Here is a 14912-nt window from a genome sequence, read left to right on the forward strand (position 1 = left end):
GACGCCACATTGCTCTCGTTCGGATTCAGTATGGAGCGAGAGACGCTGCATGCATAGCAGAGGTGTGCGCCTTCTCGACGCTCACAGCCCGTGTTACCCCGACAGGCGCCGGCGGCCGGGGAAGCTGCTGATCCGAGACGATGCCACGTCTTCGACACGATGCACCTGCTCAGCGTACCAGCCCTCGCCGGCATCGCGAGGCCTATCGTGCTGCGACAGAGGTAGAGCCAGCACAGAAGATGCGTCGCCTGGTCCAGATCGGCCCTTCGCCGCCTCCGTTCACCACAGCCTCTCGCCTTCTCGCGACGCGAGGTCCTAGAAACCGACATGAGCAGCCCGAGCCGCCTCACGCCACATCTGCAGATGGGTCGCCGAAAGTGACAACGAAGAGGCGAATCGTTCTTGTGAAGCGAAACAAGCCTCTGGAATTACGACCTTCTGCTTCGCCTCCGCACGCTGCACCTATCACAACAGCACCGCCGCTGTCCGATGCCCAAGGTGTCGACACACGCCAGACGCCAAGACTGCAGCTTCTGCAGAGACAGCCTCAGCTGGAATGGAGTGCGACGAGCTCGCCGATCGGGACGTTTGCTGGCCAAGCAGCCGGCCGGTCCGGCCGTGGTCTGTGCCTATCACACACCGGAGCACCCGAACAAGCGGCAAGGGATAGAAGCACACACACAGTCGGCCTGCCATCTTTGCATCACCCGGCTCGCATTCGAGTGGGTCACAGAGGCAGGCAGAGCACAGCCCAGACCTCGAGGACGGGCGGCGTGACGCGCAACGAGAATGCAGGCGCGTCGCTAGAGCCGCTCGCCAAAGCCAAGCGTCGACGTGCGAGGATTCAGCGGGTCCAGCTGGGCGGTGGCCTGCCGCCATCATCATCTACGGATCAGCCACTGAGCGATGCGGACCACCAGCGGAACTCGCAGCCGGACGCTGATGCTTTGGGGGCTGCGTACGTGTCCGAGATCAGTCTCTTTCCCACGCTGCCACATGCGCGGCAACAGGGTGTTGCGGTAAGTTCGATCTTGCCGGCTGGCCCGATGGTTTCGGCCACAGACACGTCTCACGACTCCCTGTTCAAGGCGCCGGGCCCGCCTGTTGTGGCTTCCGAGCGCATGGACGAGCAGCCAGAGGACGGCGACTGGAGCGCGGGATTACTCCAAGTACTGTCGCAGAGCGCACTGCGCAAGCTGGGCGAGGTGCGACCAGTCGAGGCCGTCTCTTCACCGCCTTCACCGCGAGAGCAGCAGGAACAAAGTGATGGTGCGGACACAGGTGTGCACTCACCGTCCCGGATAGAGGCACAGCATCAGGTGCAGGTCGACTTTGACACCACCCACTTTACGCGCATTCAGGCGCAGCGCATGGCAGCCTCGATCATCAACAGCAAGGATGGACCGAAACGGTGGTCATCGGTGCATCCAGACTCGGACACGTCGTCGAAGGGATCGTTCGTCAAGATGCGCTCACCCGGTCCGCGGAGACTGCTGCAAGCTGCTGTGAAGCCTCCTTCGATGCGCGACATCTGTCGCGACATCGGCTTCTCTTCGAGTCAGCTCCAAAAGAGACCATCCACCGATCTCCCACACTTTGCCCATCACCAGCGTCTCGCTGGATACGGCGACAATTCCCAAAGCGACGACGGAGCGCTCCTCGGAGCGTTCGAGCACGGCCTTTGCTTTGCGGGATACCGGCTCGCCCGCCAGACTCAACCCCGAGCACACAGCCAGTCGACAGAGCTTCCTTCGTTGCACGCCTTCAACGAAGCGGCGTTGCAACGACGAAGACACACGCAACGCAAGGAAGTGGTCAAGGTCATCGTACCGTTTTCGGAGCCCTCGCTGTCCGCACACGCCACACGAGCGTGTTTCATCGCACCCACCCGCGCACCACGCTCGGCTGGACATCGTCCGCACTCGCGCTCTGCCGACGGCGGAGCGGTGCTCGTCTGGATGCAGTCCACGGCGCACTCGTTCTTCCGTGCTCTAGATGGCGTGGTGCAAGCAGGATCCGCACCCGTTGCGCAGAACAGCAGCTCGTCGCACGGTGCGGACTCGCTCGAGTCCAGTCTGTATCCCTCTCCGATCTTGCACTATGCTGCCCATACGCAACAAGGGGGAGCGCCTTCTCATGTCGCGTTGTACGTCCATCTCGATCGACTTGAACACGTACGCGACGAGCTCGCGGCCATGGAGCTCGGCAATGGCAATGGCAATGGCGGGGACGACAGTTACAGGCCGTTCAGCGATCCTGACGTGCATCTGCTCGTGACAAGTGTCCAGGGCGAACCTCTGTGCTTGATCTGATTTCTACCAATTCTCACTGCTGTTTGTAGTTGTACCGCTGGCTATACCCTTTTGACAATGCTGATTTCACCGCCGACAATGTGGGTTCACCTGAGTTGCACCACCGGCGAAAGCGCATTCACCTCTTTACGGACTGTGTGGATGATTCGTATTGCAACACGTACGGGAAAACAAATGGAGGACAAAGGAGCATGCTAGGCTTCGATCGAGAGGAGGTCAAAGTTGAAGTGAGTGAAAGCGGCAGAACGGTCCGGTCGTCTGTTGCTGCGGTCTTTACGGACGGGGTTCGGCGGTGAAGCCTCTGCAGTCTCACTGGTGCCCCTGTCGTCCTGTGGGTGCACGACACGCAACCTGGGCACGACGGTCTCTGGCAACGAGACCACATTGGGCACCACGCCTTCGGGCAGAGACAGGAGCTCGAGCAGCCGGTTGGCGATGCGATCGGCCGAGTCTCTCATGCCGCCCAGATTGCCAGCTGCCGGGCCGATCTGTAGGCCAGCGTAGGCACCCGTGACGAAGAGAGGCACATCGCGGCGGTACTCGAGATCCGCGGTGACCACTGGTAGGCCTCCGACCAGGCGGACCGGGTGCGTCTTTTGGATCTGCTGCAGGAACGGCAGCCCGCCGAAGTCGATCTTTGCGCCAGTGGCGACGCAGAGGTAGTCGGCGCGGATAGTCTCGAGATTGCCGCCGGCACTGCTGGTGCGCAGCTCGAGGCTCCACTGCCGATCGCCGTCGTCCACCGCGTCTTCTTGATCCGAATCCTCCGCCTCACCACCGTCATCTTGCTCAGAGTCGGCTCTCTCTTCATCCTCTTGCTTCTGCTTGCGGCGCTGTTGTCGATCGTGCCACGCAGGTGCGGCATACACGGCTGCCGCAATTGTCGTGTGCGTGCGCACTTCGACCTTGCCCAACGCCTGCAGCCTCGCAAGCACCTTCGCATACGTCGGCGTGACACTGCCCCCATTGCGTGCGGCGCGGAGCGTAGTCAGCCGCTCCTGAACATCTTCGTTCTGCCAGAACTGCATCTTGAGGTAGTTGCTGTAGCGCCCCACCCAGCCGAGATCGACGTCGAACGGCTTGCTCTTGAGATGCCCGCGCGTGAGCAGCACTACTTTGTCGTAGCCTTCTTCGAGAGCACGCACGACGATCTGCGCCGAGGTGAGGCCGCCGCCCACCACGACCATGGTGCGCTCGCGCGCGCGCGTGGTGGGTGCAAGGGCAGGGGGCAGCGGGAAGGGTAGGGTGGCGAGACAGCTGGAATGCATCCACCCTGGACCGCAGGTTGGAGGAGGCTTGGTAGGAGCCGCGGCGGATGTGTTGGTTGGGCGAGTGGCAGAGAGGTAGGGCGGGATCATAGGTACACCTCCGAACCCGACAGCGCTGACGACGGCTTTAGCTGAGATCACCACCGCGTCGTCTGTGGCGGACTTGCCTGCGACGCCGTCGGCGAGCTCGAGCAGGAAGCCTGGACTGTGGTTGCCGAAATCGTCTTGCACCGTCTGCTTGGATCCATCGAACCAGACCAGATCCTTGACGACCCCCTTCACCGTGGTCACCGGGCTTTCATCCAGCCCTGCACCTTGCTGAGCAGTCGAGTCTGGTACACTTGCTGCACTCGAATGCTCCTCCGCATCGCTGTCAAAGAACTGCGAGATGCTCGGCCAGGTGCTGGAGCCATGGCTATCGCTTGACTGTACGCGATACTTGTGTTCCAGCTGACGCGTGAACGAATCAAACAGATCCGAGCTGGGCGTAAAGTAGTCGCGACGATCGCGTTCGTTGACATGCACCTTGGTCGAAGTGGCAGCGACGGCGCTCGAGTGATGCTCTTTGGGCTGTTGCAGCTGCTGCTTGCGTTTGTGCTTGGATTTCTCCTTGCCGACGACGCCGAGAATTTCAATGAGGTCGGGGAGTCTCGCGGCGTTGCTCCCGGTCTCAGCCTCGGGCGAAGCCGAGCGCTTGCTGCCTCTGGAGCGTCTTCGGCAGCCCGTTCCGCGCGGCAAAGGTGCAGGCTTTCCAGCTGCGATCTTTTGCTCAATTAGATCAACAACCTGGTCCGGTGTGCCCTCGCCTGCTTGGCCTTGCTGGTTGGCGTAGGCGATGAGCGCATCAAAGTCGCTGGCGTCCGGGTGGAAAAACATGGGTGAGCGCAGATGGCTGATCTTCAGCGCACGGAAGTTCCTCCTCCAGAGCCCCAGGAAGCCTTCGCCGAGCTTGTCGATGACGAGGATCTTGATCCTGCCATCGCATTGACACGGGTCCTGCATGCCGACGTTCCAAAGCGCCTTGCCTTTCTTCTTGCTCCCCTGGCGAGTCTGTTCCTGCAGCTCCCTCGAGATGCTAGCCTTGGACGTTTTCGACGCTCTCGCCACTTTGGACGGGATCAGAGCAGGCGTACGTTGGCGATGGGTGAAATGCAGGTGTCGGTGCTCGTCTTCGGTGTAGAGCGCAGCTGGACGTGATTCGAGGATGCGAGAGATTACAGCTAGGGCGGCTGGACCGGCGCCGATAATGACCAGATCAAAGTGCGCCGCTGCATCGACACCGGGTAGCGAGAGCCTGCTCGGCGCCGGAAGGGTCGGTTGGCATGCTGTCGTAGGTGTTTGACCGGGTGTTACTTGTGCCGTTTCAAGCTCCTCGGGCATGATGAGAGTCTCTGGCGTCTTTCGATGTGGTGGCAACATCCTTGGTAGTGATTAAAGCAGCCTCTGTCACGTCAAGAAGCGCACAGCTTACACTCAGCTCTTGGCTGTGTGCTACCTATATACTCGAACAGATATCTCTTATCTGGTGCAGGGACTGAGCCCTGGGGTCCCCTCTGTGCCAGGCTCGTGGCTGGGTCAAGTCGTAGTACCCTTCAGGTCATCGACCTCGGAACGGCAAGCTGGAGCACAAAGCGACGCTCTCCATTCGCTACTCTGGCAGCAGGCAGCGGCAGTGCAGATGCGGACTGCCAAAGCATCCCCTGCGAGCCGTGGGAGGCTGCCACACCCCGTCTGTTCGGCTTGTCACATAACGCCGAGACACTCGTGACAGGATCTTATCAGCAAGCCACCGACGACTGGCAGGGTCCTCGCTCGCACCTTGACGGTCATTAGTAAGCAGATCGAAAAGCGCGATCCAGTAAGAATCGGGCGATTGGAGTATCTCGATTAGGAACCCCCACCAAGAGGACAATGCATGCATGATTGCGGCATCCATTCTATTCGAGATACCGGGGGGGATCGCATTAACGGTAGCAACGTGCGCTTGTTTGTTCCGCCGCAGCCGTGGGGTGTATCTGGCCAGGATGGCGTCAGAGCGAGGCGACCGACGTGATCCACTAGCGCGGATGCCGTGATTTAATTGCGACTTGACACCAGCTGCTTTTTGTTTTTTTTTCTTTTTTTCCTTTTTTATCTTTCAGTGTTGGACAGCTGTCTGCAATGGCGACTACGCAAAACCCCAGATGCGCTCTCAGCTGTGCGCTTGCTTGCATGCTGGGGGATGCATCCTGTATGCTCGGCTGCACCTTGAGCACGCTCGCGCACATCAACTTGGAAATGGTGTCAGCCGCATACAATACCAATCACGTCAAAGGGCTTCAATCACCGGTGTGGCTGCATGGCCCACCCGTTGAGCCTGCCTGCGGCCTGTCACCGTCTCTTGATTGCCAATCGCCCTGGTTGCAGCCTGTTGCTACGATCGTCAACGCCCACCCAGGGCGCGATAGCAGACACATCGTGGAGCTCGCCATACCCGTACCGAGTTGCACCGTGGACTGGTCTTATCTTGACGTGCGTCGTGAAAGGCGTGCCTTCTGCCGGTGGTTTGCATTGACCTAGCCTCCTCTTCACAAGCTCGGCAGATCTCGTAGACGCCGCCTCTGCCCTGTACCAACCCTACCTGTCCAAAGTTCTCGTAATGTTTATCGCGAAGATCTCTTGATTGTTCTGTGATTGTGCAATCCTTGGTCGGAGTACCCCCATCGTCCCGCTCCATCTCGGCAGTTCAGACAGGGTGACATTCCTTTCCTTGGAACTGTATTCCAGTACTAGCGCGCTGCAAGAGTGCTCCAGTGACTTCATCCTTTGCCAACCAAGATCTGTTGCGAGGCGTTTCTCGAGTGTTCCTGTGCCTTGGAAACCGGTCTGATGTAGAACAAGATCTCGGCGATGTTGTCAGCAAAGCAGGTACCGCACATGCCGGCAAGGCCTTTGCATGAAAGAAATTCGAAAGCATGAGCCTGTCTCTGCAGCGTCCCTAGGGTCTCATGCTCGTTCATGGGTGCGTCACAGAAGAGCTTTGACTGCAAGAGAAGTGGCATGATGGAATAAGATGGGTAACAGTACTTAAACAGATGCATCCCGGATACTTGTCTCAGCTCGTTCTCCTCCCGTTCGCAGCATATCCTCCGTTCTCTTCTTGACCTGCACGAGAAAGCTCCATTATGGCTGTTCCTCCTCTCTCCCAGGGCGTCGGCTATGGCGTAGTCATCGGTCTCGGTGCTCTGTTCGCCATTGTCGTCGTCGGTGTGTCTCGCTCGCTGGTCCGCTATGCCGGCATTGGCAAGGATGCTGAAGAATTCAGTGTCGCACGACGATCGCTTGGTTCCGGTCTCACGGCAGCTGCTGTGATCAGCTCTTGGACTTGGTCGGTGACTCTTCTGTCCTCGGTCTCGACCGCTTACAACTATGGTGTGGCAGGAGCCATGCTGTATGCCTCGGGCAACTGCACCCAGATTGTTCTCTTCTCGACGCTGGCGATTCAGCTCAAGCGCCGTGCTCCGTCGGTGCACACCTATCTCGAGCTCGTGCGTATTCGATTTGGGACTCTCCCGCACTTGACGTATATATTTTTCGCCCTGGCCAACAACATTCTCGTCTGCAGTTCCGTGCTGCTCGGCGCATCGGCTGCGATCAACTCGATCACCGGCATGAACGTCTATGCGGCGCTCTTCCTCCTCCCCGCCAGCGTCGTGGCCTACACGCTTCGAGGTGGCCTGCGAAGCACCATCTTGGCCGACTATCTCCATACGATCATCATCTTTGTTATTCTGTTCGCCTTCTGGCTGCGCGCCTACACCACTTTCCCGGAGATCGGCAGTCCCGCAGCCATGTACAACCTGCTGGTCAAGATCTCGGAAAACATCAGCATCTCGGGCAACTACAAGGGCAGTCCCCTAACGCTCAAGACGTCCGGAGGACAGTACTTTGCCTGGCTTAGTACTTTCGAGTATACCGGTGTTGTTTTCCTCGATGCCTCGTTCCACCAGAAGGGCGTCGCCGCTACGCCGGAGGCCGCGTTCCCTGGTTACCTCATCGGAGGTCTTGCGTGGTTTTCGATCCCCTGGTGTCTGGCGACGACGGCCGGTCTTTCGGCTCTGGCGCTGGAAACCACCTACCCTGGCTTCCCGACCTACCCGAACCGCATCCCCAAGGAAGACGTCTCTGCCGGCCTGGTCTTGCCCTACGCCGCTCAGGCTCTGCTGGGCAAGGGTGGCTCAGCGGCGGTACTCCTGCTCATGTTCATGAGCTGCACCTCGGCCATTTCAGCTCAGATGGTGGGTGTCTCAACCGTCGTTTCTTATGATATCTTCAAGACCTACTTCAAGCCGACGATCTCTCCGACCGGGTTGCTCCACTTTAATCAGTACGTTGTTGCAGGATTCGGCCTATTTGCTGCGGCGTTCGGCAGTCTGCTCCACGGTGTGGGGCTGGATCTCGGGTTCCTGTACAACTTTATTGGTATCTTTACCGGTGCTGGCCTGTCCCCGCTCATCTTTACGTTCTTCGACACGCGGTTGCATCCTGCGGTCATCTTCCCGGGGATTTGGATCAACTTCTTGAGCGGAGTGGCGGTCTGGCTTTCGGTGGCGTATCACTATTATGGTGTGGTGGATTTGGACAGTGTGGGGCAGGTGATTCCGTGTCTCGCAGGGTGTGGGACGGGAATTGGAGTCGGGTTGGTGCTGTCGACCTTGTCGGTGCTCTTCTTCCCTCGCGAGTTCGCGTGGAGCAGGATCCCGGAGATCCTCGAGCAGCAGTACAAGGAGCAGGTGGAGCGTGCTGCCAAGCACTCGCTGCACCACCACCACCACCAGGACGAGCACCAGCAGGCGCAGACAGGCAGCAGCTCGCCAAACGAGAAGCCGTCGAGCCTCGACTCGTCGGCCGACCCACGCCACCAGCTCGAGATCATCGAAAACGATCCGGCCTACAACCGCGCGCGCCTGGACCGCTACTTCCGCATTGCCCTGTTTTCGGCACTCACCATCTTCGTCGTCATCACCATCATCTGGCCCTTCAGCCTGTACCGCGACTACATCTTCACCAGCTCCTTCTTCCAGGGCTGGGTCATCGTCTCGTTCATCTGGGCCGTCGTCGGCTTTGTCGGCGTCGGTATTTTTCCGTTGGTCCAGGGCATCCCCGTCGCCAAAGTCATCCTCGCCAACCTGCGCAACAAGGCCCGCGGCGACGCCATCACTGCGACGGGCGAAAAGAACCGAGGCTCAGCTTCGGACGGCAGCACGTCGACTACTGCTGCAAGCCAAACCAGCGGAGGCACCTCGCCCGCTCAGGCAAAGCCGACCCAGTCCGACTCCGTCTTCGTCGCTTAGTTTTCCCTCCCCCTCTCCCAAAACAAGGACCGGCGCTCGCCGTCACAATGCTTCTAGCCACTCCCCTCTGTACCATCGTCCAGTCTAGAACTTTTCCGTTTGCACCGCTAATCTGATCGCGTGCCCAAACTTCCACCGCGTGCAGCCCGTGTGTAGCCAGCCACACGTCGTCGAACTGGAACGCCTTGCTGTCGGCTACAGACACAGCGCTTCCAAGGCATCGTGAGCGAGACCACGAGGCACCCGGCATCCGACATGGAGTCCAAACCCCAACCGGTTCGGCATGCGACGAAACGCCTGCAACGTTTTGATTCTAGTCCTTCTGCTTGGTACAGTCCCGTAAGCAACTGTCTCTAGCTGGGCTCGACTATATGCTCTCGGCCAGGACAGATGGGACAAGCGTCAAAAGGCTTCCGATCTTCGAAATGAGCTGGCCTCCGCTGTAATTCCCACGCCAAATTAGCCGGCGCACCTTTGACTGGTACATTTCAGGTTAATGATGCACCGTCGGAGTCTGAAGGGGTGCTGCTGGCTCTCGACCTCATGCTGCTCGGCTTTTGTTTCTGTCCTGGATAGTATACGGCGCTGCAGAATACCCTGTCCCCATGTGCTGCCTTTCTCAGTGCGGTGCCCTCGATCCAAGCTCGCTACCAACGACCTGATGTTCTGCAGCAGTATCGGCTCAGAGCCGAAGCCTCTCTAGAACAACGACAGTGATGTAAGTAGCTGTCAGCGATCGGATACGAATGCCTTTTCCACAACCCTTGCCGAACCTAGTCCCCCAATTGCGGATCTGCCGACCACAGTTCCGCACACAACACGCAGCTGAAACAGGGCTTGGGTGTTCAGAGTTATGCTCTCTTGTCTCTTTATCGCTCCTGCCCTTGGAAGTTTTCGCTCCGTTTGCGCTTCCACGGCAGCCCGGCTGCTTGCTCAGTACTTCTGAGCGTCATCCCAGCAACAGACATGTCCTCACATCGCTTCACGAACCCGAACAAGCGAGCTCAGCCTCCCTTCACGCAGGAATAAGGCAACAGAAAAGAGAGGGCTGCCTCTTGATTGACCTCATCATCCTGCTCGGGTGAGTGTACTCGAGATTGTTCCTTTACTCGACTCTATTGTCAAAAAATGTGATGCGGCATGCCTCAAAGCACCTAACGAGAACCGCGCCCGCCACCACCTCCCGTAAGAATGAGCTTCTTCTTGACACGCTTCGGCTTGGTCGCTGCGGCAGTGGCAGTGGTATCAGAGCCGCGTGTGTCTTCGCCCTCTGCCTCCGCGTGGCTCGCCTTGGTAGCTGTTCCAGATACGTCTCTTGAGCCAACAGCTGCGGTCTTGGCTGCGGCTGCGGCTGCGGCTGCGGCTGCTGCTGCTCCTCCTCCTCCTCCTCCTCCTCCTCCTCCTCCTCCTCCTCCTCCTCCTCCTCCTCCTCCTCCTCCTCCTCCGCCACCACTTGAGCGGCTCTGCTTGTTGAGGCCGCGGCCTTCACGCACAGCACCCGTCGGTCTGCGTCCCGAAGCTGTTGAGCCCAGAATATAGTCTTCTTCCAGCTCGTGCCATGCATCTTCGATATGGTCATCCCAGATTCCATTAGCGTCGGAACCGCGTCCTTGGATCGCATTGGCAAAGCTCGATTGAGAAGCAGGTGTACCCCACACCGTCTTCTTCACCGGCGCCGATCCACGCGCTGGTTTTCTCGAAGCGCCGTGCTGAGCTCGTTCCGTCTGGTCGTCAGAAGAGATCGATGCCTGATCCAGTCCGGTACGTGTCCCGCGCAACGAATCAGGGAAGTCTTCCGTTTCAGCTGCACCAGGATGTACCGGGTATTCACGCTCAGCGCCAAACATGGCCGACTCGCGGAAGCTGGGCGATGATCCAGACGCAAACCCACTTTCGCCTGCGCTTCCCGCTTCTGCACCGCCGCCACTGCTTCGACCATGCTCAAAGCTGCGCGAGAGACCATCCGATGGGAAATTGGCTTCGCTCGTAAAGGCAGCCAATTGCTCCTGCTGTCTCCGATACGCTGCTGCAGCGGCGGGTCCTCCTTGGTTCGAGATGAGCTCCGCCTCCTCTGCTCGCGTTTTGGCTCGATCCTCACGTCGCTCCTTGTCGCGTCGTCGATTGCGACGCTGGCGCAGCGCTTGCTCGTACGGACGCAGCGTCGACTTGCTGATCAGATCCATACCTTCCCAATCCACTTCGATAAACACCACATCGGCCGCCATGGGAATGTGATGCAGATACTTGCATCGCCTTCGCAGCTCCTCGTTCATACTGCCTTCGTCTGCACCCGCCACCTTGACTGCAAGATTGCGTGGAAGCTGGGCGTACGCGCCGTAGTGCGATAGTAGGATCTTGGTGTCGAGCGGATGCAAAAAGATGCTCTGCCCAGATGCCGCCTGGAAGAAGACGTAAGAAGACGATTCGGGCTGCGGCGGATTGACGTTCTTGCGCGCCTTTGGTTGACGAGGCTGGCCAGACTTGTGCGGGGCATCCGGCGCTGTTCGAGATCCTCCGTCTTCCTTGCCAGATGCAGCTCCGCCCTCCGAGGACGAGTGTCCCATCGTGCCACCTTGTGTCTGTGCCCGAAAAGCCAAAAACTCTTCCGCGCCTAATGCTGCTTCGGGTGTTCCGTCACGAGCAGCACTAGTGTCGGACTGGGCCGAAGTAGCCATCCCTTCCGGCTCCTCGTCGGTCTGTGACCGCTCCATGCGTTTACGCTGACGTCGACTGAGGTCTGTACGCTGCAACTGTCCAGACAAGGTTGCTTGATGATCTCTGAGATTGTTGCGCGCTTGACCAATCGAGCTGCGGACGATGGGGAGATCCAGCTCGTCTCGCACCTTTTGTATCTGGTCCCTGACTTTGTTTTGCGCCAATGCTACAAAGTGAAACCCACTGGCGTCGGTTCCGAAGCTTTTCAGCACGTCGATCTCTTCCACTAGCTCCTGGAGATCTTTGTTGAGCGATTCGATCAGCAACTCTGGCGTGGCTAGCATAAATTTGGCAAACCCCATGACATCTGGCTGGAAATGCCACGGTGCTGAGTGGACCGGTATGAGGGGATAGTCGAGCTCTGCAGCCGGCCACGTCGCCGACTGGGGCAGCGCGAGTGTTGTCACGTTGGGCCGCTCGACAAGACGTAACGCGAGCATGTCAGGATGCGAGTGTGTGAGGCTTGGCGCGTTTGGGTCGCCTGTCGCCTCGTGGTTGTCTTCGTCGAGCTCGCTGAGGCGCTGGACGCGTTCGAGATCGTACTGCTCTTGCAGCTTGGTTTCGTGCTCGCGTGCTGCAGCCTTTGCGTCCCACCAACGGACAGCCTTGAGGTCACGCGCGTACACGGCGTCCCAGCAGATCGGACAGCGTCGCCACTTGTGCGTCGATGGTTGCAGAGTTGGTGCAGTTGGCCGGCTCTTGTTGTCATCGTCCTTAAGCGTGAGATAGTGGAGGATGCAGGGATAGCAGAAGACATGACCGCATTTGGTCATGCGTGGAGCGGTGGGCGGCGAGAGGCATATAGGACAGGCGGCCCCTTCGTGTGCCGGCTCACGTGGCTGATCGGTAATGGGTGCCGATGAGCTTACGCCAGCAAGTGCCGATGAAGTCGGAATGACAACTTGGAGAATGTCGGCCCAATTGAGGTAGATGTCTGGATCAGCAAAGTAGGCCGTGTAATCGCCCGTTGGCTTAACGAGGAAGCGATACTGTGCATTGACGTAGCGCTCCTTGTTGAAGGGCGTGTAGGAGGCGCCTCGACGCGATCTGCGGGCTGGCCCGGCTAGAGGCGGCCTGCTTCGAGGTGGCAAAGTGAACGCGAGCAAGTGGTTCATGCTCTGTCCACCACGCTTTGGCTGCTGCTGCTGCAGCTGGTGGACGCTTGCATCATTGCGAGCGTGGTGCGCGTTGGTGCGCCCGGCATTTCTGCGCTTCGGACCTTGATCGGCGGAATCAAATTGTTGTTGCTTTGTGCTTCCATCGGTGGACACGGACTTGATCGTTGGACGCAAGGTGCTCATGGAGACGTAAGAGAGCTGATAAGATGGGAGATATGTGACTACGTCAAGGACGAGCAGCAAACAGGCGATTGGCAAATGCTCTTGACCGCCACCGAGTCCAGATTGAAAGGCGAAATCGAAGCACGTCAGAAGGAGCCTGGGTCGATGATCGGAGCGGGTTGACGAAACGAGGGTCGCGCAAGTCCAAAACGCAGTCTGCGATCCACTGGAGTCTTTGGTCTGAAGGTCGACCTTCAGGCCTTGGATGTGTCGTTGGGGTGTTGATGATGGGAGTGAGGGAGGACCATAGATATGTTCTCTACTCCAAAAAAGGCTTACGTCTCATTCGATTCTCACACGTGCAGGACGGCTCAGCTTTTCATGACAGAAAAATTGCAACTGCAAAGCCAGTATCGGTGTCCCGAAGCGGAAGTCGGATCTTCTCGGTCAGCTGCAGGAAAAGCGCGTTTTGTGGAGGATTTTGCAGCGAAGCTCACGCACGGCCTTTCCCGATGTCGCGCGCTACCACCTTCTCTCTTCAAGCACACACTGTATCAACTATGGATGTGACGCAGATTGAAAATGAGATTGTCATTTGCGAGTCAATGTTCGGCATCACGTCTGTGCCGTCGAAATACCGTCTAGGGCTTGTAACCAGCCTCGGCGAGCGACTCCTTGATGCTAGTGAGCAGGTGGTCAAGGTCGCCACGCTCCTTGTCGTTGATAACAGTGACGCCCATGTGGCCGATGCGGAAGTACTCATCTTTGACCTGCTTGTGCAGACCAGCAGCGACGACGATGTTCTTGGCAACGAGCTTAGGCAGCAGGTCGGTGGCCTTGAGGCCCTGGGGGTAGCGCACCGCCGTCATACCGTGAGCGCCGTCCTTCTTGCCGTCAGCAGCGAGCTGTGTGAGTCCGAGCTGCGTCACAAAGTCCTTCACACGGTCAGAAGCAGCAATGTGCTGCTTGAATCGGTCCTCGAGCGAGGGCGAACCCTTGGTGATGGTGGTCAAGCTGGCGTGGAGCGCGTAGATGAGGTTGGTGGGTGGGGTGGCGAAGTAAGCACCCGTGCCAGCCTCGTAGGCCTTCATGACGGGGAGCCACCTGGACCAGGAGGCAAAGTAGCTGTTGGGAGGCACGGTGCGCTTCTCGAATGCAGCGATCGCCTTCTGGCTGGCAGCAAGCACCATCAGACCGGGAGGGCAGCCAAGACCCTTCTGGGTGGCGGTAAGCACGACATCGATGCCCCACTCCTCCATGCGGATCTCTTCGCTGCCAACACTGCAGACACCGTCGAGAACCAGGATGGTCTCGGGGCTGACGCGCTTGACGAGCTCGCCGAGACCCTTGGCATCGCTGAGCACACCGGTCGAAGTGTCGACGTGGGTGAAGGTGAGCACCTTGTACTTTTTCTTGTTGAGCGCCTCCTCGACCTCGGCAAGTGTGGGCTTGGAGCCGATGGGAGCCTTGATCTGGTCGACCTTGGCACCGTACGTCTCGAGGCAGTCGGCAAAGCTGTCACCGAAGTAGCCCGAGTTGAGCACCAGCGCGTCCTCGCCGGGCTGGATGACGTTGGCAGCAACGTGGTCCCATCCGAGGGTACCAGAGCCGGCAGTGAGGACGGGCTGCGAGTTGGGAGCAAAGAGCACCTCGCGCAGCATGCGGATGCAGTCGCCAAAGACAGGGATGAATTCGGGCGAGACGTGCGACATGGCCGGGTGGGCGTTGGCCAAGAGCACATCGTCGGCGACCTCGATGGGACCCGGGATGACCAGCAGCTTGTGCGGTGCCTGCTTGAACTCTTGCGACGACATGTCTGTTCGTAGTGTGGAAGGGAGGCTGTGGGTGATGTGTTGCGTGACTTGCTGGATGCGGTTGCGTGCTGCTGAAGTCGCATCGCGAGGGGTAGAAGCGTTAGAGGACGTTGAGGGCCGCCGTGAGTCGAGAGGAGCGATATGATCCACGACCGTCGGGCCAGAGAGAGATTGACGACGAGGCGGCATG

The 14912-nt window shown here is 58.9% G+C and overlaps 5 protein-coding genes across 5 annotated transcripts; 2 read left to right on the top strand and 3 right to left on the bottom strand.

Moving 5' to 3' along the window:
• Window positions 1-140: 140 nt before the first annotated feature.
• Window positions 141-2312, top strand: EX895_005282 (uncharacterized protein; the record flags this gene model as incomplete). Its single annotated transcript, XM_029885875.1, has 1 exon — window positions 141-2312. The coding sequence occupies one exon, from the start codon at window positions 141-143 to the stop codon at window positions 2310-2312; it is 2172 nt and encodes a 723-aa protein (XP_029737727.1).
• Window positions 2313-2506: 194 nt separating this feature from the next.
• EX895_005283 (uncharacterized protein) lies at window positions 2507-4999 on the bottom strand (the record flags this gene model as incomplete). The annotated part of the gene is made up of 1 exon (XM_029885876.1): window positions 2507-4999. One exon carries the CDS (start codon window positions 4997-4999, stop codon window positions 2507-2509), a length of 2493 nt encoding a protein of 830 aa, XP_029737728.1.
• A 1745-nt stretch (window positions 5000-6744) lies between these two features.
• Window positions 6745-8913, top strand: EX895_005284 (uncharacterized protein; the record flags this gene model as incomplete). The annotated part of the gene is made up of 1 exon (XM_029885877.1): window positions 6745-8913. One exon carries the CDS (start codon window positions 6745-6747, stop codon window positions 8911-8913), a length of 2169 nt encoding a protein of 722 aa, XP_029737729.1.
• Window positions 8914-10067: 1154 nt separating this feature from the next.
• On the bottom strand, window positions 10068-12929 carry EX895_005285 (uncharacterized protein; the record flags this gene model as incomplete). Its single annotated transcript, XM_029885878.1, has 1 exon — window positions 10068-12929. One exon carries the CDS (start codon window positions 12927-12929, stop codon window positions 10068-10070), a length of 2862 nt encoding a protein of 953 aa, XP_029737730.1.
• Window positions 12930-13549: 620 nt separating this feature from the next.
• On the bottom strand, window positions 13550-14911 carry EX895_005286 (uncharacterized protein; the record flags this gene model as incomplete). The annotated part of the gene is made up of 1 exon (XM_029885879.1): window positions 13550-14911. One exon carries the CDS (start codon window positions 14909-14911, stop codon window positions 13550-13552), a length of 1362 nt encoding a protein of 453 aa, XP_029737731.1.
• Between the last annotated feature and the right edge of the window lies 1 nt (window position 14912).

Source organism: Sporisorium graminicola, chromosome SGRAM_6 (assembly GCF_005498985.1).
Source record: "Sporisorium graminicola strain CBS 10092 chromosome SGRAM_6, whole genome shotgun sequence".
Taxonomy (NCBI): Eukaryota; Fungi; Basidiomycota; class Ustilaginomycetes; order Ustilaginales; family Ustilaginaceae; genus Sporisorium; species Sporisorium graminicola.